Source organism: Myotis myotis, unplaced genomic scaffold (genome assembly GCF_014108235.1).
Source record: "Myotis myotis isolate mMyoMyo1 unplaced genomic scaffold, mMyoMyo1.p scaffold_m19_p_35, whole genome shotgun sequence".
Taxonomy (NCBI): Eukaryota; Metazoa; Chordata; class Mammalia; order Chiroptera; family Vespertilionidae; genus Myotis; species Myotis myotis.
Window position 1 is genome coordinate 971,977 of NW_023416341.1, and position 25,961 is coordinate 997,937.

Here is a 25,961-nt window from a genome sequence, read left to right on the forward strand (position 1 = left end):
TTGGTACCCAAAGCTGCATCTCACTGAAGCCTCCCACCTGGGCCCCTCCTGGGCAGCTGCCAGAACCCACCTCCAACCCCTCCCTGGCCAGCCCTTGGAAGACACCGGGGTGCCGAGGGAGCCCTGCACTGCCTGTCCCAGGTGGGAGCACACTCATGCCCGTGGGCCGGGTTCCTGGCTTGCTGTGGGTGCCCAGGGAGGGTCCTCACACCCGAGATGCACGTGGAGGCTGTGCTGAAAAAGGCCTCTGGGCCCTTAGTGTCTCATCTGGCAGGAGTGTGGGGGGCACCCCGAGAACACAGGGGTCCCGCACCTCCTCAGCCATCTCTCCCATCCTGGCCCATTTCACCCCCGGAAGCAGACAGAGAGGAGGCGCACACGTGCCCGCTGGGCTCTCTCAGCGAGTGCAAACGTTTATTCTGGTTCCTTCCGCGCTACCCAGTCGGCAGGCTGCGCCGCACAATGCACTGCAGCCCCGGGCGCAGCAAGGCGCAGAGGTGAGTCCTGCGTCAGGGACACCAACGCTGCCGACGTCCCAGCACCAGGAAGGGGGGAGCCGGCTACGCCTAGGGGTACAGGGACTCCGGAGGGACAAGCAGCTCCAGTGTGTGTCAAGAGGGTGCAAAATGCCCCGTGTGCGTCCTAAGGCAGTGCCTTGGGAAAGTCACGGCACAAGCACCAGCACAGGTGTAAACTCCCCTCAGGGCGTCCGTGAGCAGTGCACCCGTCGTGGCCTACAAGCCCCCTTCTCCATGAGCCGGCCAGAGGGGCTCCGCTCCCCAAGGCAAGACCCCACCAGCCACGCTCATCTTCCCTCCCTGCTCTGGGAAGGGCCGGGGGCCGGTACTGCTGCCCTGAGACCACTCAGGGACCACCACCCTCTGAGCTCCAGGACCCAGGGGACAGTGCAGAGAGCATGAGCTCAGGTGGGACGTGGGGAGGGGACTTCTGCAGGTCGGGCCTGGGCTCTTCCCAGAGGGAGGCCACCGTGAAGGCAGCTGGCCTTCAGCATGTGACCCCAGTGGGCAGATGAGGACACGGCGTGCTGGGCAGGACAGAGGCCTGGGTGTCCCTTTCCCACCCGTGTCCCTGGGTACATAGGAGACCCTGTGGAGTGTGGCCAGGCTCAGGAGTGGGAGTCAGTGTACAGAGCAAATGAACGAAGGGCCAACTTCCCAGGATGTTTAATGTCAGCAGCTGGAGCCTCTCGTGCTCTGACCACTGTGTATCTAGGCCTCGCTCCGGTACCGCAGGCGGGAGAGCCGGTCCCTGATGTCCTGGTCGCTGTCAGCCCCACCCTCGGTCAGGTGGACCACCCTGCTGCTCAGGATGAGGTCCTGTACCTTGTGCTTGGCCATGGAGACCAGGCCGGGTGCATCCGGGCTGGCCGGGCCCGTGAGGAGGATGCAGGCGGCGTGGCGGCCTGGCTCCAGCAGGGCCGCTGTGGAGGACAGAGCCGTCAGGGGTCTTGGGACCAGACACAGTGGAAGTGGGTGGGGCTCAGGGCCACACCGAGGCCGCACTCACCTTGGAAGGCAACGATGTTGGCAGAGACGTTGGCCAGCTCCAGCAGGACGCCCGGCAGAGTGGGGTGAAACATGTAGAGGCTGTGCTGGGTGTCTCCCGGCTCCTAAAATGAGAACCAGCGATGGGGCAGGAGGCTGACCAGGCTGCAGCCACCTCCGCATCTGGGCCGAGAAACCAAGGGTGTGCTCTGCTCTGGGCCTGGCAGCTGGGCAATGCTGTGCTCATTGCTTATGGGACACTCGACACACTGACCACAGCCAGAGCTGTGTCCACTGGGCACCCCCAAACGCCAATCTGAACCCTGCATCTACCTTCTCTACCCTTCTTCCGCCATCCTGACCCTGATCCTCCTCAGCACCCTCCACCTGGAACTCGGCCGCCTTCCCCAGTTCACTCCACTTCTTCCCAGATTCCCCTATCCGCCCCCAAGGCAGACCACGCCCTGGCCTCCCCTGCGGCCAGAGCACTGCCCCATCCCACCCCTCTCCCAGGCTTCTACTTATTCGTACATGTCCAGTCACCCAATAAGCTCCTTAAGACGGGGCCTGAGACAGGCCCCTGGTCTCTGGCCCTGGCTTCTGGCACGGGCGTCCCCCGATTGTGTACTCTGCCCGTACCATCTGGTTGGCACCGACCAGCTCGTGGAGGCCCCAGAAGAAGAAGGCTGAGCGGTGGTCTGCGGTCAGCAGGCTGGCAGACGGAGGGTACCCAGGGAGGCCTGGAAGGGCCAGAATCCAAAGGACCGCCCCGGTGCTGAGGTCCAGGAGCCGGATCTGGGAGGAAGGGGACAGCACGGGGCAGATGGGGTGGGATTTGCACAGGCACATGAGCCAGCCCTGAATAAACTGCTCCCTGGGGTCAACGAGACTGTCTCCCTGAGGCCCCTCTCGTCCCAGCTCAGCCATCAGGCCACAGCCCTGTCTGCTGACTCATTTTCCTCAGCTACAAACCAAGGTGGGACCACAAAAGGAAGTGCAGCCAACCTGTCTGTCAATGCCGGTTCCATTTTCAACGACCACGGCTAAGGTGTCGGGTTTGTAGTGACCGAGGATGGGTTTTCTAGGGAAGAAGCCACGAGGGGTCTCTGTGAGGAGACACCTGGGGGCAGGTTTGCCACCCTCTTCTCCCCGGCTAGGCGGGCCCAGGACGGGAAGCAGAGGGGCTTCACCAGCCTCCGCCCCCCTTCCCCACCCTCCAGTGCAGGGAAGTACCAGGGGGCAGGCAAGAGGCCGCTGGCAGAAGCACACTGGCTGTCTCGCCCACCTCCACGGGGCTGCCAGGGGATGGGCTGGCGGGGCCTGGCTTGCAACAACTGCACAGGCTCCGGGGAAGCCGGTACCTGAGGACCTGGGGCGCGCTGAAGGTCCACCTGGGGGCCAGCTCCTGGCCCTCCAGCAGCACACAGGAGTCCGGACTCACGAGAAGGAGGTCCTCGCCGCCTTTCCCGGGGACGCTCATCAGATAGTGGACGGCTCCAGAGCTAGAGGGGGCAGCCGCCAGGACAGAGGCTGGAGGGGGGACCCTCCCCCAAGCACTGTCCACCAGACTCCCACCTGCAGCCCCTCATTCTTAGATCTCTAATCTGAGAATATAAACCAGACCCTCGCTGTGCTTGGAGAGAGGGTGAGCCCACGGCTGGGCACCTTTTCCCTCCGGGTCTGAGCCCAGCATGGCCTCACAGTACCGGCAGCCAGGCCCGCAGCCCCTCCACGGCTGAGCACGGAGGACCGGGACCTGGCCTGTGCGACGCCGCCCACACCCACCTGTGCACAAGCAGCCTGTGGTTGGTGGCATTGAGCACGTCCTCCCAGCTGGGGTCTCTCCTCAGTGGGCTGTCTCTCCCGGTCACTGTTTCGTAGACGCCCTTCACGGAGTGGCCACAGAGGGAACTTGCTACTCAAAACACAGAAGAGCCTCAAGTCACCAGGGGCTGCTGGGGGACCAGGACGCGCGCCCACCAGCCCTGCCTGCAGGCACACGCGGTGCCCTCCCCGAGCGGGAGGGGATGAGACCCTCCGTGGCTTTCACTGCTTGTCAGCGACTACACTTTGAATCCCTAGAAGAAAAGCAGGAGCCGTGGAGCCTCACGGCAGCTGCAGATCCCATCTGAGACCAGCATGGCCTCTGCAAGTGCGGCCGTTTGGGGCCCAGCAGGCACAACATACCGCAGGGGAGAAGGATGTAGTGGGCGCCCGCCCTGGTGACATACAGGAGGGAGCCACTGGTCCCATCCACACCGAGGCTGCCTCGGTGGCCAATCTGGTGCCCAGTGCTGCCCGAATAGATGTAGCTGTTAACCTGCAACACATGGGAAGAAAAACGGGTCAAAATCCCCTGGTTTAGGGAAAGATTAATGTCTGATATCAGGCGTGTGTGCGGGGACTGCCTGGGAGAAGAGCGTGGTCTCCCACACTAGAGTCCCTCAGGCTCCTCAGGACCCCACCCACACCCCAGTGGCACAAACGAAAGGGCACTCCCATTCCTGGGGAGGCCCAGGAGCTACGAACAGGGACAGAGCTGCCCAGCGTGCTGGGTCTGCAGGTGCCAGGGCACAGGGCCTTGGGCAAGTCCCCTGACAGGCGATCAGACCCAGAATCTGCCTGGGAAGTGGAAGGACCAGGGAGCAGAGCAGAGGCTCCAGGGGCTTGGGCTGCAGGGACTCGGGGCGGGGGGAGCTGTACCTCCTTGTCCTCTTGGGTGAGAACCAGCAGATCTGGGGCCCCGTCGGCATCCAGGTCAGGCACCTGGATTAACGGGCTTAGGATGGAAGCGTTCCTTCTGAAGCTGCTGGGATGGTTCCACAGGGTCTCCCCTAAAACCAAGCACACGTCAGCGGGCGCTGGCCCCAGGTCCCCTTCCACCGCAGCCTGGCAGATGCACAGACCCTCCCACTCGCAAACGGAAACACCTACCAGCGGGAGCTGAGGGCAGGTGCAGGTGAGCACGACTGCTGAACACACTGAAGGGCACATATGCGAAAAGACCAGGGGCTTACACACCAGTGTTCAAGTCTCACTTCTGGGAATTGCAGACCTCCCCACCCCTACTCCTTTTTTGTTGACCCATCTATCTATATAAAAGGCTAATATGTTAAGTGTCCGACCATCTGGGTAATGATGTCACCTAGCAACGCCTGGCTTCCTCTTCCTAGCAACAACTAGCCTCCTTGCGTTTCTTCAGCCCAGGAACCTGACTTGCTTTATAGCCAGGTGGAAACAGTTTACACTTTAACCAAATGTCTATGAAGCATTTTCCCGTGCCTGATCTCATTTGATCCTCACAGAAGTCCTGGAGTAGGTAGATAGGAGACTCGGTGGAATCCTATTTTCTTTTCATTAGCCGGAAAAGGGAGACTTAGAAAGCTTAGAAACTTGACCTGACTGAAAAGAAGTAAGAAATGGTGAACCTTGAAAATGACTTCAGGTTTTCTCACTGCACAGAATATAGTCAAACACTGCTGCAGTTAAATATTTTACCCTTTGTTCTCCCTGCGTGATTTACAATAATAATGCTTCATGTTGATATTTACTGCTGTGTTGCTGACAATTACCTGAAAGAGAAGTTGGGGTGCTTCACTGGGCTGGAAAAAGTTTAGCTACATCAGAAAGCAGGTCTAATTAAGCAAATTTGTTCTATATCTATAAAAGGCTAAGTTGACTTGTGCGATACATGTGAAGCTCTCAAAGCTGGCGCCAATTGCACGCATGTGTTTCGATCTGTCATTGTCGATCGTGAATTTGGTTGTTTTGTTGACATTTTGAAGCAAAAGAAAGCGGCGGCGTCATTGCATGAAAGTAACAGCAGCAATTAAATATGATCATAATAGTGATCCGGGTAGATATAATTATCCCCGTGTAACCGAAGTTGCCATCATATTCAGAAACAAAGATGGAGGACCTCCTTTTGAAAGGGACTTGCTCATTCATTGTAAACCAGATCCCAATACACCGAATGCCACTAAAATGAAACAAATCAGTATCCTGTTTCCTACATTAGATGCAATGACGTATCCTATTCTTTTCCCACATGGTGAGAAAGGCTGAGGAACGGATATTGCATAAAGACTCAGAGACAAGCCTAGCCAGTTTGGCTCAGTGGATAGAGCGTCGACCTGCGGACTAAAGGATCCCAGGTTTGATTCAGGTCAAGGGCACGTGCCAGGGTTGCAGGCTCGATCCTGGCTCAATCCCCAGTGGGGGCCACGCAGCCGATCAATGATTCTCTCTCATCATTGATGTTTCTCTCTCTCTCTCCCTCTCCCTTCCTCTCTGACATTAATAAAACTATATTAAAAAATAAAAACTTGAGGGTACTAATCACTTAAAAAAGAAGACTCAGGGATACCAGTGTAATCGACAATAATACTAGATTCAACGGATGATGCCGAAAAGGAAAATTTCCCCATTGAATTTCTTAAAAGTATTACTCCTTTGGTAATGCCATGTCATAAATTAGAATTGAAAGTAGGTGCAATCATCATGCTACTGTAAAATCTTAATAGTAAATGGGGTCTTTGTAATGGTACTAGATTCATTATCAAAAGATTGCGACCTGCCGAAACCGGTTTGGCTCAGTGGATAGAGCGTCAGCCTGCAGACTGAAAGGTCCCAGGTTCGATTCCGGTCAAGGGCATGTACCTGGGTTGCAGGCACATCCCCAATAGGAGATGTGCAGGAGGCGGCTGATCGATGTTTCTCTCTCATCGATGTTTCTAACTCTATCTCTCTCCCTTCCTCTCTGTAAAAAATCAATAAAATATATTTAAAAAAAAAAAAGATTGCGACCTAACATAATCGAAGCTGAAGTATTAACAGGATCTGCAGAGGAGAGGTTGTTCTGATTCCAAGAACTGATTTGTCCCCGTCTGACACTGGCCTTAGTATCAGATGAGTTTAATCAATTTATCAGTCATTGTTTTTATCAATGTAGTTTTTATATCATGTCTTTGTTGTTATATCATGCTGTTATTATTTATTTATTAATCAATTTATATATTACTAGAGGCCCAGTGCATGAATTTGTGTACCAGGGGGGTCCCTCGGCCTGGCCTGCAGGATCAGGCCAAAACCAGCTCTCCAACATGAGGGGTCTCAGATTGCGAGAGGGTGCAGACCAGGCCAAGGGACCCCACCGGTGCATGATCAGGGCTGGGGAGAGACACAGGAGGTTGGCCAGCCGGGGAGGGACCTCGGAAGGGCTCCAGGGCATGTCGGGCCCATTTTGCTCAGTCCAGATCGGCCAGACCCCAGCAGCAAGCTAACCTACTGGTTGGAGTGTCTGCCCCTTGGTGGTCAGTGCACATCATAGCGAGCAGTTGAGCGACCTTAGCATATCATTAGCATATTATGCTTTGATTGGTTGAATGGCTGACCAGTTGACCGGACACTTAGCATATTAGGCTTTTATTATATAGGATTTTCATATACATTTTACTAATTTTCTTTCATCTCTGACACTTTTATTATAGGGAATTGGCGAGCAGCAATATTAAAATATTTCTTCTAATTAATTTCCTTTCAATGTGCAGGAATTCGTGCCCCAGGCCACTAGTTTTCTAATACTTGGCTCTAGAGCACCTTAGGGCCAACACTGACCCTCCCCACCATGTCTCAAGGCCCCTCAGGACCTGTCTGCTGCTGGGCCCTCTGCCCCCACCAAAGCCCTGGCTGAGTGGCCTGTGCCCTTCACACAGGAGAGAATGAAGGTCTCAGGGTTATGCCTGGGGACTGCAGGTCCTGAGGTAACAGCTTCTGACCCAGACATAATCTTGTCCTTTTTTAAGACTGATTCCTCTCTTCTTTTTTTTTTTAAAAATATATTTTACTGATTTTTTACAGAGAGGAAGAGAGAGGGGATAGAGAGTTAGAAACATCAATGAGAGAGAAACATCGATCAGTACACCTCCTACTGGGGATGTGCCCGCAACCAAGGTACATGCCCTTGGCCGGAATCGAACCTGTGACCCTTCAGTCCACAGGCTCTATCCACTGAGCCAAACCGGTCAGGGGGGATTCCTCTCTTCTTAAAATACTTCCAACCTGCTCTTTATTTTCCTCCGTAGTCTCAAAACCACAAGCTGTCAGGGAAACGTCAGAACCCACCAAATCTAGTGTCAAGTCACAGAATTCCTCAACACCTCGGCACCTAAGCGGTGACAGGAAGGCCCCAGGGAGCACCCTCACGTCTAGAGCACTGGCAGGCCCAGGTCTCCTTCCCACGCACTGCCCGGCCTGTGCTCGCCCCGGGCGCTGCAAAAGAAGGCTGCGGCCACTTCCTCCCCACAACAGGCAGCAGCCAAGCTCCTCCTCATCTCTGCCTCCCCACAACGTGCTCCCACAGCAAGATTTATACAGGCGGTGACAAGCACAACACATGTGACATGTCAGAGGAGCTGTGGTGCTGACTGCTAAGTGGCCGTGTCCTCACGTGGGGGTTCCCTTCCACTCTGTAACCATCCTTCCATCCAATCACATGCCCCAGAGCACAGGCTGACCCTCCCCAGAGCGAGCTGGCATCGTCCTCCGTCTGAGAGGCCCAGTGGAGTGCAGAGGGAACCAGCCTACCTGTGAATAAGTCGACTGCGATGAAAGAACCAGATCTGCCCACAAGGACGCAGGCGGAAGATGCCCCACTGTCCCTCGGGTGGGGGATCCCGCACAGCACGAGAGCCCCATCCTGGGCTGCGGGCCTCTCCCACAGGATGCTGCCGTTGGCCCCTGACACAGCAGCCACAAAGGAGCAGGGGAAGGAGAAGCCTGCAGAGGACAGACCAGCCCTGAGGGGCCCTGCACGCAGGCTGCGCACCGCCAATCCTCCCTCAGCCCTACCACCAGGCCCATTCCCTTTATACCTGGGCCCCTAACCCACCCCATCCCCTGGGGGCCCCAGTGTGACCCCGTGAGGGTCAGTAGCCAAACAGGGTGGGTGCTGAGACTGGCCTGTCTCTTTCTAGTCCTGCTACAAAGCAAAGACAATGCAATTCCAGAAATCCCACCAATGGCTTCCCCAAATATTGGAGGAGCCAGGATTCCTCCTCGTATAGGGAGTTCCTCCTTCTTACCTTCATCGGCGCAGGACTGGCTGAAATTGTTGCTGCTGTTGGTGTTTTTATAAAGAAAGATAACATCTTGGACCCTGTCCCTGTTTATGTCTTTTGTGGCCAGAAAGTCGTAGGTGACTGCAAAAGAAAACCAGACTATATTCTCCAGGCCCTGCTGGTTTAAAGGCCAGGCCATGTCTGACATGACCTCTTCTCTGCCCCTTAGGGTTTAGTGCCAGTTAGAACCTGCCACTGTGAGGTCACCACAGGGACGAGCCATTCCCCACAGCGTTTCAGAGCACCAGCAATTCCTCATGCACACGATGGGTGACAGTATTAGAGGTTAACCTGTAGGAAGGAGCAAGCAGGACACGGGGTACCCCAAATGGATGTCTGAGCACCTTCTATTCAGGAATGAATTCCTTCTTACGTCAGTTTGGAATCGAGAAAAACCACACACACTTCCATAGTCATAAGGGTCTAACCCTTCCCTTCATCGAAGACTCCAAAGAGAAACTAGCCCTGGCTGGTGGTTCAGTGGTTAGAGCACAACCTGTGGACGGAAGGGTTGCGGGTTCAAAACCCGGTCAAGGGCACAAGCCTCGGTTGGAGGGTCAATCCCTGGCCAGGGTTGAGTGCGTGCAGGAGGCAACCAATCAATGTGTGTCTCTCTCTCCTCCTTCGTCCCTTCCCTTTCACCCTCTCTAAAAATCAATGGGAAAAATATCCTTGGGTGAGGATTTAACAAAAAACCCACCGAAAAAACTAAAACTATATATTTTAAAATTAAACACCAAAAGAATGAATGGGCCCTTACCTTACACCATATATAAAAATGCACTCAAAATGGATCAAAGAGCCTGCTGGTGTGGCTCAGTGGATTGAGCATCCACCCATGAACCAAGAGGTCACCAGTTCGATTCCCAGTCGGAGCACGTGCCTGGGTTGCGAACTCGATCCCCAGCTCTTCAGAGCACCAGCAATTCCTCATGCACATGATGGGCGTGCAGGAGGTAGCTGATCAATGTTTCTCTCTCTCAAGGATGTTTCTATCTCTCTACCCCTCTCCCCTCTTCTCTGAAATCAATAAAAAAAAATTTAAAAAAAGGGGGAGTATCCAGAAAGAGGCTGATTCCGTTGCTTTTCATAAAGGCCAAGATATTCCTGGCTGCCAATTTTTTTTTTTTTAAGGAAGCCTTTTTTTCCTTTTTTTGGTTAATTCTCACCCGAGGATATTTTTCCATTGACTTTTAGAGAGAGTAGGAGGAAGAGAGAGAAAGAGAGAGAGAGAGAGAGAGAGAGAAACACCTTATGTGATACAGACACATCGATTGGTTGCCTCCCACATGGGCCGACCAGGGCTGGGGATCAAGCCCAAAACTGAGGTACATGCCTTTGACTGGAATAGAACCCGGGACCCTTCAGTCCGCTTAGGCGATGCTCTATCCACTGAGCCAAACCAGCCAGGACAAGAAAGGCTTTTTAAAAATGGTTTTTGTGAGTCCTCACTGAGGATAATTTTTCCATTGATTTTTAGAGGGATGGGCAGAGAAGGATAACGAGAGGGTGAGAGAGGGAAAGGGAGATGGAGGGAGAGAAACATTGATGTGAGAGAGACATATCGATTGGTTGCCTCCTGTACGTACCCCGACCCAGCCGTGGATCAAACCTTCAACCCAGGTATGTGCCTCTGACTGGGAATCAAACCCAGGACCCTTTGGTGCGCAGGCCAACGCTCTAACCACTGAGAACACCAGCTAGGGCCTGACTGCCAATTTTATGAGACAAATGAAAGTGTGCTTTGCTCTAGCTAATCCAACTAGAATGTCAGCCAGAGCCCTTCAGGAAGACTGGACTACAAAATCAACTACATATTTGTCACATTTCGGAACAGCCTTCTCTACATCTCTTCTGCCAGTTACTGTTTTATTATTTTAATTCTGAAAAGTAATCGAAAGGGCCACTTTCCTTTACTGACCCAGCCCATCCGCCCTAAAATGGGGGAGCAGGCCGCTACGCTCCCCCAGCAGTCCTTCCAGTGTTCCTGAGAGGTTGCTCTTGCAGTTCCCCCCAAATTCCAGGAAAACCATGGACACAGACTCGGCAGCCACTTAGGGCTGACTCACTGTCAAAGATGACCTCCAGGCTCAGGACACACATGCTGCCCCCCCGCCCCCCACCCCCAGGAGAGAATGGCCCCGTGGGGAGAGGAGCGCACCTGCTGTGTTGTAATTGACCCTCCACATCCCCTCTGACACCGGCCTGTCCGGACACGGGATGATGAAGGAAATCACAAACACCACCAGAAGGCAGCCGAACAGCGAGAGGAACAGCGCCACCGTCCGGCATCGGGAGAGGCGGGACTGCGGGGATGCACTGTTCAGGTTCTCTTCCTTCTTCAGTGGGTCCCCCAGATTCTCCTGCAATTTCACATCTTCCTTCTTCAAGGGGTGGATTTCAGCTTCTAAGTCCTTGCTGTCCATCGTGCGCACATCCCACAGGGTACCTTCTGATCACTGTGTCAACAAAACACAAGGTAGTCAGGAGAGGCTCTGCCGCTGTCAGCGCTGGGGGACATGGTTGCAGTGGTGACTGGGTGACAGCCCAAGAAGTAAAAGCTGAGTAAAAGTTTAGGGTGTCACAGATTCCACCTAAGAAGGTCTTTTTAAACATATTTTTTAATGACTTTTAGAGAGAGGAAGGGGAAGGGATAGAGAGAGAGAAGCGTCGATGAGAGAGAAAAAAATCACTGATTGGCTGCCTCCTGCACGCCCCCCACTGGGGACTGAGCCCGCAACCCAGGCATGTGCCCTAACCGGGAATCGAACCGCTGACCTCTTGGTTCCTGGGCTGACCCTCAACCACGGAACAACACTGGCCAGGCAAGAAGGTCCTTAATGCCGAAAGGCAAACTGGTTGTACAGAGCCAGTACAGGCGTACCTTCATCCTTCATGCACTGATAGGTCTTGTTCATTGACCTGGGATAAGCAGGGCGGTGCTGGGTCGGGGCTGATAACGAGCCCATACACTAAACATTAACTAAAACCAGCCAGCTCATAGCTGGGACCTCTGGTCAGCCTCTGCCAGCCTGAAGTACAGATGGAACAACCTGGTGGGATCCAGACCCCAAGTTAAAAGCGCTGTGGGTGAAGGGGGGCGCTGGAGCCTCAGCCTCGCCCCTCACGCGCTCTGTGACCTGGGCAGCTCCTTGACTGGACTGTGCCTGGGTTCCTCATCTGTAAACGGGAAACAGTATCTACTGTAGAAGACTGTGTTAAAGGTTAAATGAGTAAGTGAAGAGAAAGCATTTAGAACAGAATCTGACGCATATAAAGCCCTCAAACACTAGCTAATTATTACTAATAACAAGATAAAATGCGTTACAAGTCACATGGAGGAGAGTGGACAGCTGCATGGAGGGGCACGGGGCTGTGCACAACTTCCGAGCCTTTACGGCGGAGAACAAGCTCTCTCCTGCCCTGCTCCCCTCCCTGTGGCTGGGCCGTGGGTGGGTGTGGTGAGCAAACCTTGAGTGGCCACCTTGGAAAGTAAGATGGAAAACAGTTTTGAAGACGGTGAAGCCACAGAAAGAGCATGGGTCCCCGACAGCTGGAAACCACCACCATCAATCCTTGAGTTCTCTATACTCTTTTACGTAAGAAAGAAACACCTTTTCCTCCCTGGCTGCTTGAAGATCAGCCTTCATCATGAATGACGCGGTAGCCATCCGGGCCAGGAAGTACATGACCAACAGACTACGTCAGCGGAAGCAAGTGGTCACTGATGTCCTTCACCCTGGGGAGGCAGGACCCAACACAGAAATCCGGGAAAAACTAGCCAAAATGTGTAAGACCACACCCGATGTCATCTTTGTGTTTGGCTTCAGAACCCACTTTGGCGGTGGCACACCGGCTTCGGCATGATTTATGAGTCCTTGGATTACGCAGAGAAAAACGAACCCAAACACAGACTTGCCAGACATGGCCTATACGAGAAGACGACGACGTCCAGAAAACAGAGAAAGGAACGCAAGAACAGAATGAAGAAGGTCAGGGGGGCTACAAAGGCCAGCGATGGTGCAAAAAGGGAGCTGGAGATTGAACAACAGAAGGAGTAAAGATTCTTCGGTGACGGCTGTGCAGATTTTTCATTAGAGAATTAATAAACTATAAACTTAAAAAAAAAAAGAAGCCCTAGCCGGTTTGGCTCAGCGGATAGAATGTCGGCCTTTGGACTGAAGGGTCCCGAGTCCAATTCTGGTCAAGGGCACATGCCCGAGTTGCGGGCTGGATCCCCAGTGGGGGGCGTGCAGGAGGCAGCCAATCAATGGTTCTCTCTCATCATTGATGTTTCTATCTCTCTCGCCCTCTCCCTTCCTCTCTGAAATCAATAAAACTATATTAAAAAAAAAAAAGAAACAAACTTCTCTATCTTGTGTAAGGCAAGATGTTTGTTGTTTCGATGCTTTTTTATGCAGTCAAACCAGTGTCCTAACACAAATTATATTGAGAGAATGGAAGGGATCATATGGGCCAGAGTGAGCTGTAATCCTCACCTAAAGGAAGTCAATGACTCAAAATGGGTAAATGAGAATATGCCAGCGGTTAAATGGAGGTGAAACCCAGAAAAACAACAGACACCGTCGCCCTGTAGCAATGGGCTGAGGGAGGATGGAAGGAGACAAGATGTTGTTTTTTGGTATAAACTTTCCACTTTCTGACTTCAACTGTTTCTCTCCATTTAGTAAAAACAATGAATTTTAAAGCCTGCTTATACACCCACTAGGGTGGAATTAGTTAAAAAAAATAAAAAGTGACAAGTGCTGGTGAGGATGTGGGGAAACTGGGACCCTTGTACCCTGCTGGTGGGAATGGAAAATGGTGCAGTTGCTGTGGAGAACAGTTTGGCGGTTCCTCAAAAAGTTAAACATAGAATTACCACATGATCCAGCAAGTCCAATTCTAACCCAAAAGGAATGAAAATAGACTCACACAAAAACCTGTGAACAGCTCTAGCCGGTTTGGCTCACTGGATAGAGCGCTGGACTGCAGACTGAGGGTCCCGAGTTCAATTCCAGTCAAGGGCATAGGCCCAGGTTGTGGGCTCAGTCCCCAGTAGAAAGCATGTAGGAGGCAGCCGATCAATGATTCTCTCTCATCATTGATGTTTCTCTCTTTCTCCCTCTCCCTTCCCCTCTGAAATCAATAAAAATATATTTAAAAAGAAAACCTGTGAACAAATATTCATAGCTTCTTTATTCACAACAACCCAAATGTCCATCAACAGATAAATGGATAAGCACAATGTGCTAGTTCTGTACAATGGAATACTACCTGGCCATAAGAGGGATAAAGCAGCCGAACCGGTTTGGCTCAGTTGATAGAGCGCCGGCCTGCGGACTCAAAGGTCCCAGGTTCGATTCCGGTCAAGGGCATGTACCTGGGTTGCGGACACATCCCCACTGGGGGGCGTGCAGGAGGCAGCTGGTCGATCTATCTCATCGATGTTTCTAACTCTCTATCCCTCTCCCTTCTTCTCTATAAAAAATCAATAAAATATATTAAAAAAAAAAAAAGAGGGATAGAGCAATCCTATACCACAACATGGATGAAGCTAGAAAACATTTATGCTCAGAGAAATAATCCCGACAGGAAAGGCCACATATTGCATGATTCCATTTATCTGAACTGTCGGGAACGGGCAAATCCACAGAGGCGGAAAGTAGATGAGTGGTTGCCAGGGGCTGCGGGAAATGGAGAGTGACCGATAATGGGTGCAGGGTTTCCTTTGGGGTGATAAAAATGGTCGTGGTGGAGGTGGCAGTAAAACCAAATGTCACTAATGATAAATTTTATGTCATGTGTATTTTACCACAATTTAAAAAGAAAACCAAACAAAGCTGTGTGCATTCTCCTGAGTGCTGAGGCATGTTTAAACATCGACGGTAGTAAGTTCAACACACGAAATGACCAGGGACCTCACCAAACCCAAACACCTGCCTTGGGTGTGGGGGAGGTGGGGCAGGGTGTCTGTCGGGTAACTAGGGAAAAAGCAAGCAACAGAACCTGGGACCAGGCCTGACCAGCAGGAGGGCTGCTTGCTCAGCAAATCTGGTCACTTTGTCCCCAGGAGGGGACGCTTGAAATCACTAAAACACAACTTCACTTGGCAAAGGAAAGAAAACCGAATGAGGAATCAGAATTCTGAAATCCTTGATTTTAAAAGCTCTAATTTTAAAGTTAGAGCCTTAAAATGTTGGGCAAGAAACTCAAGCTCTCAGCCCTAACCGGTTTGGCTCAGTGGATAGAGCATCAGCCTGCGGACTGAAGGGTCCCAGGTTCGATTCCAGTCAAGGGCATGTACCTTGGTTGCGGGCACATCCCCAGTAGTGGGTGTACAGGAGGCGGTTCATCGATGTTTCTCTCTCATCAATGTTTCTAACTCTCTATGCCTCTCCCTTCCTCTCTGTAAAAAAATCAATAAAATATATCTTTTTTTTAAAAAGAAAGAAACTCAAGCTTTCAGAGCTAGAGCTGCCCTCATTTGTCAGAAGATGGAGCACCTACCAGGAGACAGCAGGAACTCGCCCTCAGACTATCTACGCAAGAACGAGGGGCACCTGTTCAAAATGACACAACTATTCACCTTCCGTCTCTGACCCTCATTTCCCACGCCTACCTCTGCAGGAGCACCTGGGAGCCGTGTTCAACATTGGCTTCTGGACCGCCACTGGTGCATCTGGTGGTTGGGTCTGGACAGGTGGATCTAGGGATCAGAAAGCTGGTGGTGAAATGCGCCTTGGGGCAGCCTGTGGATGGGTCCTGTGAAGGATGTAGGTCCTCCCGGAGCCAGGATTCCCCGCCTTCCCTTGTCGGGTCAGCCCATTTTGCCATCAGACGATGACTAGTTTTCTCCTGCCCCCTGGCCCCTGAGTGGAGACTCCAGTCCCATGGCCAGGCAGCAGGAAAGCAAAGCCAGGGGAGGACAGCCTCTTCCAGCAATCAAGCCGTCCGCGGCTGCTTTTGGGGGTGTTGTTTTTCCTTGGAATTGTCCGTAAGCTTAGGCAAGTAAATCCCAATGCAGAGTCCAATCTAGTTAAACTCCTTTTCCTCACCAGTCTTAGGGTCCCTAAACGATGTGGGTCCCTAAAGCTAAGGACACAGGAAAGTGCAAAACACACAGTACTGATGTCCTAAGCCAGGGAGTGTGGGTTCGGGTCCCATCTGGGGTATCAAAAAAAAAAAAAAAAAAAAAGAAAGAAAAAAACATAGTACTGATGATTTGGGATTTTATTTTTTTTAAGTCATCAATACACATAATACATCTGAAAGGTATACAAGTATAAATCTCCCTCCCGCTTGTGGCCCCCAAACTCAAGAGGGGAAGCATGTGAGCAGTTTCTTATGCTAGAAAGCTCTCTGCACTGACATGCATAAAGTGTTTTTTTTTTAAATGTGACCAGAGCCTTAGCTGGTTTGGCTAGTGGGTAGAGCGTCGGCCTTTGGACTTAAGGGTCCTGGGTTCAATTCCAGTCAAGGGCACATGCCCCGGTTGCAGGCTCGATCCCCAGTGGGGGCATGCAGGAGGCAGCCAATTGATGATTCTCTCTCATCATTGACGTTTCTATCTCTCTACCCCTCTCTCTTCCTCTCTCTAAAATCAATAAAGACATATTAAAACAAAAACAAAAAAAAACTAGGTTTCAGGTGCACCCTCCTTGGGGCATGCACATTCCAATCTCCTTTTCGAATGAAATTTCTTGCTCCTAAAGCAGCGGTTCTCAACCTGTGGGTCGCGACCCCTTCGGCGGTCGAATGACCCTTTCACAGGGGTCGCCTAAGACCATCCTGCATATCAGATATTTACATGACGATTCATAACAGTAGCAACATGACAGTTATGAAGTAGCAACAAAAATAATTTTATGGTTGGGTCACAACATGAGGCACTGTATTTAAACGGCCAGAAGGTTGAGAACCACTGTCCTAAAGTCTAAGTGTTCCCACAAGACTTGCAACCAGGGGAGAAATGGGCCAGGTAGCTCGTCCCAAGGTCACCCCCTGACCCTGTCTCCAAGGCCCCCTTTCCTCTGACTTTCCAGTGAAACAAAGCAGCCCTGCCTCGTCTCCCTCCTGCTGCTTTTTTTATCCTAAGTCCTTTCTTGATTCACTGTCCCAGCTTTAATAAACCTATTCCCAAAATAAAAATAAAACAAAACTAAAAAACTCAGGGTTGCCCTGGCTGGGTGGCGTGGTAGAGCATTTGTCCTGTACACTGAAAGGTTGTGGGTTCGATCCATGGTCGAGGCATGTACAGGAGGCAACTGATCAATGTTTCTCTCTCATATCCATATCCCCCCCCCCCAAATCAATAAAAACATATCCTCGAGTGAGGATTAAAAAACAAAAAAGCCCTCAGAGTTTGATAGGCTCTTTTCTTTTGGCACTTGACAAATGTTATGCCACTTCCTCCCGGCCTTCAAGGTTTCTGACAATAATTCTACTGTCACTTGAACTGGTTTTCCCCATTACATAACATGTCAATTCTTTTTTGTCTTTAGTTTTCAGAAGTTTAACTATAATGTCTTGGCATGGATTCCTTTGGGTTTACCCTGTTAAAGGTTTGCTTAGCTTCCCGAACCTGTAAGTTTACATCTTACGCAAAGTTACGAATACTGCCAGCCATCATTTTTGTTCCTGAGCAGCAGCAGCACCTGTGGGAGGTGTGGGGGTGGAGAGCTGCAGGCCCTCCCATGGGGAGCTGCTCTGAGCAGACTCAAACATAAAGTACGAGAGGTTTCTTTCTAAACGAATTTGTAAGTCTGTAAACTCAGAGCTTTTTTTTTGTTTGTTTTAAACGGCAGCTGCTAAATTTCAGATAAAGATGGAATAAGATAAACTTCAAGGTATTTTGCTTCTAATATCACAATGAAGAATCTCAAACCACACACCTGTTTCTATGGAAAATAATACAGTAATCAATAAATAGTAATACAAAAATAAATTCCGTTTCTCTTACAACTGGAAACCTACTTTCGCCCCACCCTGTATATGAAATTAAATTAATGCTGTCCAGACACCAAAAAGAAACTACAGTTTTCATCTATAATAAAAGCTGTGAAGATATAACAGATGAAGAAAAAGAACAAAGGAAAAAGATCATGAGGTTAAGAGACTTGCATCTTTCCCTCATTTGCACCCAATGTACTTTTCTTTCACTCCTCACAAGCTAGTATTCTTGAGAAGAAAAACGTGAGGGATGAGAAAGAAAATGTATCAATATGATACACACTGAGGTTAAATATGTGACTCTAAGGAAAACCTGAAGTGAGATGAAAACATCCCTGTGTATAGGTTTTCAACTAGATTATTCCTCCCCCATCCCCCCACTAAGGAACTATGAGGAAGCAGACACACCCTGAAACAGTGGGTGTGTCTGCTTATTAAGGCCACTGTAGCTGCCACTCCTGTCCTCCTGAGACTGGCCAGTAGGTCAGGCCAAGTGGAACAGGGAAACTGAGACAGATATTTAAACAAACTGGCAGCAATTGACAGCAGATGCAGAAGGCCTCCTCCCCAGAAATGGCATCTAGGCCTCAACTGTATTTCAGCTCCAGACCCAGGAAAGCGGCAGAACCGGGTGGGCAACACCAGGACCAGCTGTGATGACTGACCTATCGGTGGAGACCACAGGACTGGAGGAGCACCCCTAGACACTGATGAATATTCTGCTGAAACCTCCCCTGTGACCTCCCCTACGATTCCCGCCTGAGAAAGACATAGAGCCTCAGACCAACGACCCAGCTCCTGCTCTCCCGCTGGGAGCAGCCCCCACCATTCCCTTTCCCTTCTTCTTTCCCCACTTCTTCTCCCTCCCTCCCAGGCATGCATCTCCCAAACCCTAAGGACCCCATCAGGCTTCCAACCAGGGGAGCAATGGGCAGCAGCAGCTTGTCCTGAACCTGATCCCCGGGCCCCGTTTCCTCTGACTTCCCACGAGCGAGGGCAGCCCAGCCTGGGCTCTCCTGTTGCTTCTACGCTAAGCCCTGTGTCTCACTGTCCCCAGCTTTAGTAAGTGCCCCCCACAGTCACCTAGACTCGTGTTGTGAAATGTTTCCTGCGCGAAGTCAGGAACCCACGCACCAGCAGCTGCCTTGGGCAGACCCACCAAGGGCCAGGCCCCCTTTCCAGTAACATTCCCGGGGGAGTTACGCCATCCAGGGTGGAGACTCTAATTATGAGGAAAAACAATAAAACAAAACAACAGCTTATGTAACTCATTAGCTTTCAAGGGCAGGAATGCTATAGTACACACAGGAAGGAAATAAAGGGTGTCTCCTTTTTCCCCAAGAGTTCTTTCTCTAGGAAGAGAAAACGGAGTCAGAGAGAACATAAAATTAAAAAAAAAAAAAAAGTCTCACTCTAATTGTTTTTTTTTTTTTAAATAGATAAAGAAAGAAAGCATAAAAATTCTAACAAGAGCAGAAGGAAAACTGCCAGAACAAATAACTGGCAGTTCTACAGATATTATGAAAGTAGGGGATCTAATTTTTTAAACTAAAATTTGATAACTGTTTTTCTGAGAAAAAGGTCATCTCAAGGTACTTTAATAAAAACCCTTCCCCGCCCTAGCCGGTTTGGTTCAGTGGACAGAGCATCAGCCTGAGGACTGAAGGGTCCCAGGATTGATCCCTCATCATTTTTTTTTTTAAACACACCATATTGTTATTGATTTTAGAGAGGAAGGGACAGGGAGAGAGAGAGAAACATCAATGATGAGAGAGAATCATTGATTGGCTGCCTCCTGAACACCCCTTACTGGGGATCGAGCCTACAACCCAGGCATGTGCCCTTGACTGGAATCGAACCCGGGACCCTTCAGTTCATAGGCTGACGCTCCACCCACTGAGCCAAATCAGCTAGGGCTCCCTCTCACCACTGATGTTTCTATCTCTCTCTCCCTTCCTCTTTGAAATCAATAAAAAAATATATTTTTTAAAAACCTTCCCGCTCCACCAATTTTTAAATTTTGAATTTTACAGCATTTTTTTAAAGGAATTTTCAGACAATGAGCCAAAGAGATCAGATTTTAAAATTAAATACTTTAACCTTGCCGAAACCAGTTTGGCTCAGTGGATAGAGCGTCGGCCTGCGGACTGAAAGGTCCCAGGTTCGATTCCGGTCAAGGGCATGTACCTGGGTTGCGGGCATATCCCCAGTGGGAGATGTGCAGGGGGCAGCTGATCGATGTTTCTCTCTCATCGATGTTTCTAACTCTCTATCCCTCTCCCTTCCTCTCTGTAAAAAATCAATAAAATATATTTTAAAAAAAAAATACTTTAACCTAAAAGGTAGTTTGCATATTTAAAAACTGATTTAAATTTTTAAAAAGATTTAAACTGCATGTCTTAAAGTCATAACTTGGTTTCATCTGAGAATTTTGCGAACTTGGTACTATATTTTGATCTCTGTGAGGGAATAATGAAGAAGGCTCACTTCTGTGCACCCAGAAATTCTAGCACAGCCAACTGAATGCTTCCCACCACTCGAAGACTACCTACTTCTTGCATTCCTCAACCACAATTTTACAATGTAGACACTATTTAAATCAAGGCCTCTTCAAATTTAAATAAATAAAGCAAGAGGGGGAAAGTGTAGCTGCAAATTAAAAACACAGAGAGAAATACATTCATATAAGCAGAGGAGTTACTTGGAGGAAACCGTAGATGAGTTATATTTTAATGGAGAAAATATGCAAGGAATACTTAGGGAAAAGCTCTGATTACAGATTAACTTTACTATCTAGCTTCACCAACTAGTAACAGAAACTGAAAGGATCCTGTTAATGGCTTGAAAAAAATCACTTTACCACTCTACCACTATGCACTGATGAGGTCAAAGGTCATTCTTAAGGTCTGGGTGAAAGAAGAGATTTCTTTGGGGAACTCTTACCTCTAATTTATACCCAGTTGGACTATTTTCTGAAAAATAGGAATTATACAGAACAGCATACACTGCCTCTTGTCATGTAGAGTAGTCCCCCTTACCCATGGTTTCCGTGACTCAGGGTCAACCATGGTCTGAAAATATTAAATGGCAAGTGATTCCTTGAATCAAGTGACCATATACACATAACTATGACAGTACAGTGTTGTAAATATCTTATTTTATTATTAGTTATTACTGTTTTTCTCTGTCTGTGCCTAATTTATAAATTAAACTTTACCATAGGTACATAAATATAAAGGAAAAAACAGTATTCATAGAATTTGATACTGTGGTTTTAGGTATCCCCTGGAGTCTTGGAATATATTCCCGATGAGTAAGGGGGGAGAGGGGGGACTACTGTATTCATTGGGCATTTGTGTGGTTTTTTAAAATATATTTTTATTGAATTCAGAGAGGAAGGGAGAGATAGAAACATCAATGATGACAGAGAATCATCTGTCCGCTGTCCCCTTCACATCCCCCCTGGGGATTGAGCCCGCAACCCAGGCATGTGCCCTGACCAGGAATTGAACTGTGATCTCCTGGTTCATAGGTCAGCACTCAACCAGTGAGTCATGCCGGCCGGGCTCTGTTGTTTTATTAAATTGCCTTTAGCCTGTGCTATGACTTGACCAGTAAGGAATATTGATTTTCAACACTTTCCATATGCTGGTCCTCCTGCCTGGAAAGCCCCCTCTCAGTCCTCCAAGCTCCGCTGGAGCAGCATCGAGCCTGTGCGAGCACTACTGCCCGGGGTTAGCCACCTTCTACCCCAGAGAACTTGGCCTTGTTCTTTCAGAGCGCTCCCGGCGTCCCTCCTACAGCTGACCGAAAGCTATTTAAGGGCGGGAGGACTCTGTTGCATCCCCTGTGCCAAACATGTGGCCGACACTCAGTAAATGTCAGTTAAATGGAGGGGAGAGAGCTTTATGGAGCCCTGGACAAGAGGACAAGTACAATAAATATAAAAAATAAACCACAATCCGTCTCTTCACTCCAGGGCCATTCTTCTTGCAGACTTCACGATCTGTGATGTCTAACTGACCTTATAGCACGGGTGCTCAAATGCTTGCCCCTAAAGCTCGCAGTTATACATAAGAATGGGTTAAGAATGTTTTTTACACTAGGAGGCCCACGTCAAGGCCAAGAGAGGCCCAAGTATTCTGACAGTTCCACCTGCGTATCTGGAAGACACCCACAATATCCCACTAGACAGTGCTGGATTTTCCGCTGAGCAAAGCAAGAGTCAGACAATGACTGCTACTGTTCAATTGTTTACAGCTGAACAATAATTTCCTCTCTTCACCAAGCAAATAAACCCAAGACAAAGACTAGGCCTTTAGTCATATTTCTTTTTTTTTTTTTAATTATATTTTATTGATTTTACAGAGAGGAGGGGAGAGGGATAGAGAGTTAGAAACATCGATGAGAGAGAAACATTGATCAGCTGCCTCCTGCACACTCCCTAGTGAGGATGTGCCCGCAACCAAGGTACATGCCCTTGGCCGGAATCGAACCTGGGACCCTTGAGCCCGCAGGCCGACGCTCTATCCACTGAGCCAAACCAGTTACGGCCCTTTAGTCATATTTCAACTGAGAACAAATTTTAAGGTGACAGTGCCCAGATAAAGGCAAATGCATTACAGCATATGCAGGCAGCAGCACTAACACACCTCAACACCCAGTTCCTTTCCTTTACACAAGTGCAAAAGGTTTAAATTAACTGAGGGTGGCTCACCGTACCTCCTAAAAAATAAGGAGGAATATGTATCTGCATTTCAGACAAATAGCTATTACATGGAATCAGTTGTGTAGGTTTGTCCAGAAAATAACATAGAGTAAACCTTACCTCTGAATTCTAAAGCAGATTTTATTTTCTTTGACTCCCCTAGGAATCAGTGATACATTAAGTGGGGGGGCGGGGACAAAAACTTTTCTTGTATGTGCCCTGATCAGGGATGGAGCCTGCACCTTGGTGTATGAGGACAACACCTAACCTACTGAGCAACCTGGCAGGGCTTCATTCTCCGCCTTTCTGACACCACATCCAGGCAACCTAAGCTCCATGAAGGATTTTACAAAGTGAAAGTGGGAACAAAATTCACTAGATTCGTGGGCTTTATATAAAGACCAAGTTTGAGTGAGAGATATACAGTATGTTTTGAAACGTCCAACAAATTCTATAGATTCTAACTTATCTATCTGTTCAATTTAGCTCCTCCTTCCAACGGCCACTACTTTAGGTCATCCTATCCTAGCCTATGTAATAAATGGCTAATATGCAAATTGACCAAATGGCAGAACGACCGGTCGCTATGATGTGCACTGACCACCAGGCGGCAAACGCTCAACACAGGAGCTGCCCCCCCACACACACACACACACACTGCACAAATTTCGTGCACCAGGCCTCTAGTATTTCTATAACTTACTTGGATTTCTGCAGCCCTCTCAAGTCTCCTTTCCTTGAAGTTTCAAAAGACAGCATTCTAAGACATCTCCTGATCATGTCATTTGCCTGCTTAAAATGTCATGTCATTTGCCTGCTTAAAATTTCTTGAAAGACCCCTCCCTATTTTAGAAAAAAAGCTCAGAAACGCTCGTTTGGCTCCAGGTCTTTCACCACCTGGCTCTTGCCCACTTCTAGTACCATCTCTCCCCAAACCCTATGCCCAACATTTGTTCCCTTAGTCACACTGCTAATCTTTGGTACACACTGTTCCTCTGCCTGTCTTCACCTAGTCACTCCCACTGTGCCTGCCAAGCACACTCAAACCTGACCTCCTTCTTCACACTGCTCCACACTCACTGAGCTATAGGTGATGAAACCGTAATCGCCTAAGTCACTCCTGAATGCCTGACTCACAGAAACTGTGAAATAATACGTGTTTGAATTTGTGGATGAAAAAAGGTAATAAATCATAAATTCCTATGTTTCTATCTCTATCCCTCTCCCTCTCTGGAATCAACAAATATATATATATATATATATATATATATATATATATATATATATATATATATATATAATTTTTTTTTTTTAAATCAATGATGAAAGAGAATCTTGGATGCACTGCCGCTTGCATGGCCCCAACTGGGAACGGAGACGCAACTGGGGCATGTGCCCTGATTAGGAATCGAACCAGCGACCTCCTGGTACACGGGACAACGCTCAAACAACTGAGCCACACCAGTTGGGCCAGCTTACACTAGTTTTAATGGTTCTTGACACTTGAAGCCTGCAACAAGAACCCAGAAAACTGGTAAAATGCCCTAATAAATGTCCACTCGATATCAGGGTAATTTCCTTTATTTCATCCTTCCCTCCTCTGTATTTCCTCTTTAGCATGCTCCAGATTTTGCTTATTTGTCTTATTTGTTATCTGTATCCTCCTATAGACTTAAAGTTCGCCGAGGACGGGAATTTTGTGTTTTGTTGAGTGCTATATCCTCAGCACCTAGAACTATGCCTGGCACTAAGGAGACATTCAGAATTTGATGAGCTCCTCTAAGCTGCTGTGTGGTCCCTGAGACACTGCAATGGAAAAAGAAAAAGGTGGCACAATCTGGAGATGGCATTAGAAAAACATTAGCAGCCAGTACTTGGGGGTGAGCACGAAGCACAAGCGCCTCGGCTGAAATCACAGGGTTTCTTAAAGAACAGCAAGGAATGGCACTTTCCTATCCTGATAACTTATCATTCTTTTCAAGGGCGAACTCTCTCCTTGTTAGCTCTCAGCCAATCAGTTCCTGGAGGAGCTAGAAACTCTTTCACTGTGTTCTTCTTTTATTTCCCCCTTTTAAACTCTGCCTGGCTTTTGTTCAGTGAGACAGGCTATCTCTGAGGGATCTTCCCACAGAGGGTAAATACCAGCTGAGCTTCGGGTTACTTTGCCAGTTGGTTTAACAATGTCCTGACAAGACGACATGACTACCTGCCCCTTGTGAGAGGCTTCGCACGGACATTCCGTTTTCGCAGTAGATGTCTTTCGCTAGGCAGCACCCTCAAGAGTATCCGCAGCCATGCCTGGCTTACTACTTGCGCAGGCAACACCGAGTGGGAAGTTTCCTACCTGGGGTTTAAATCCCGCCTTTGAGGCAAACGGGCTCAAAGTCAACGCAACTAAGTCCAGGCTGCGGAAACCAGAGCTGAGGACCCTCCGGGGCTGGAAGAGCCGGCAGAGCTGGCCGGCCCCAGCTTCTGCGGCAGCCTTTCCACCCACACCGCCGCCCCGACACGCGTGGACTCCAATGCCCAGGGGAGGTGGGCGCTGGCACGGGCGGCGTCCCTCGGGGCTGGGGTCGCCGAGGCGGAGAAACCGGGCACAGAGTGAGAGTGGGGCCCCGTGTGATGCACACGGGAAGAGGAGGACGCGCACCCTTCACTCACCTGCCGCCGTGCGTTCCCGTCCTCACAGCCAGCGCCGCCCCGCACTCCTCAACCCCGCCCCCAAGCTTCACTTCCGGTATACCGGGGCGGGGCGGAAGCGCGCCGGAATTGGCCCCATCCCGCGGCTGGCCTCGGTTGCTAAGCAACACTGATTTTGGACACGCCCTCCCGGGGGCAAGAAACTTGAGCCCTCGCGGATCCAGAGCCGCCCCACGGGCGTGTGCGTGGGAGTCCAACGCCGCGGGAGCGTGGGGCATCGCCACCCAGAGCTGGTCTTGTCAGTCCGATGAGTTTGAAGTGGAGCTGCTTGTGGCTTTACTCTCATTCCACGATTATTGCCGCATCTTCCCACCTGTTCATTGGCCAAGACTTTGTATTCTCTGGTCCAATTTTCTGTTAAATGGTTTGTCTTTTTCCTATTGTTTCTTAGCGCTCTTTTTTGGATATTAAATTTTTATCAGTGATTTGTGTTGAAAGTACCTCAGTTTGCATCTTGTCTTTTCACTTTGTGGTGAACAGTTTTTACTTTAATATAGAAAAATGTATCTTTTATGCTTAGTATTTTTGTGTGTTTTGTTACAGAATCCTGTCCTACCCCAAGTTCCTCTTCCACATTTTTTTCTAATGGCTTAAAAGTTTTTATTTTAATAGTGAAGTCCTCAATTCAGTCAACGAGAGCAATGATGAAGATGTCAGTACTGCTTCCCACCCTTAATTCCAAAGCCTCTATATTTTAGCTATTGGAGACTGCGGTCAGTGGTCTCAAAAAATTACTATTGGAAATTCTTCACACCTTTGTACACACAAGCTGTTCCTGACATCAAAAAGGTAGCATTAGTTTCCCCTCCCCTTGAATCAGCATTGACCTTTCAACTTCCTTTGACTGATAATGGTGGAAGTAAAGTTCTGGGGTTTGAGCCAAGGCCTTAAAAGAACGGACAGTTTCCACTTCCTCCCTGAGGATCAGCCAGCTGCCATATATGAAGCAGCTTGGACTAGCCTGCTGAATGGCATGAT

The 25,961-nt window shown here is 49.4% G+C and overlaps 1 protein-coding gene and 1 pseudogene across 5 annotated transcripts; one reads left to right on the forward strand and one right to left on the reverse strand.

Annotated features, from left to right (window-relative positions):
* Window positions 1-397: 397 nt before the first annotated feature.
* FAM234A (family with sequence similarity 234 member A) lies at window positions 398-25,088 on the reverse strand. Of its 5 annotated transcripts, none has more exons than XM_036303067.1 (13): window positions 24,945-25,087; window positions 15,246-15,332; window positions 10,785-11,082; window positions 8,588-8,704; window positions 8,091-8,282; window positions 4,209-4,339; window positions 3,693-3,825; window positions 3,291-3,420; window positions 2,867-3,007; window positions 2,511-2,586; window positions 2,145-2,300; window positions 1,528-1,630; window positions 398-1,441 (listed from the first exon to the last, which is right to left on the reverse strand). In XM_036303067.1, exons 3-13 carry the CDS (start codon window positions 11,047-11,049, stop codon window positions 1,230-1,232), a joined length of 1,656 nt encoding a protein of 551 aa, XP_036158960.1. In that variant the 5' UTR covers window positions 11,050-11,082; window positions 15,246-15,332; window positions 24,945-25,087; the 3' UTR covers window positions 398-1,229. The 5 variants fall into 5 exon arrangements, with proteins under 5 accessions (XP_036158960.1, XP_036158961.1, XP_036158964.1 ...); XM_036303068.1 differs by lacking the exon at window positions 24,945-25,087 and adding an exon at window positions 18,659-18,772; XM_036303071.1 differs by lacking the exon at window positions 2,867-3,007 and having other exon boundaries at window positions 24,945-25,088.
* Window positions 12,143-12,787, forward strand: LOC118652879 (annotated as a pseudogene).
* Window positions 25,089-25,961: the final 873 nt, after the last annotated feature.

Bases quoted from the DNA above. Each gene is read 5' to 3' on its own strand.
- FAM234A (XM_036303067.1), bottom strand. From the start codon at position 11,049: ATGGACAGCAAGGACTTAGAAGCTGAAATCCACCCCTTGAAGAAGGAA. The intron at 3,421-3,692 runs GTATGTTGTGCC...TGTTTTGAGTAG, and splicing joins CTACATCCTTCTCCCCTGCG to CAAGTTCCCTCTGTGGCCAC. The intron at 2,587-2,866 runs GTACCGGCTTCC...CTTCTTCCCTAG, and splicing joins AGCGCGCCCCAGGTCCTCAG to AAAACCCATCCTCGGTCACT.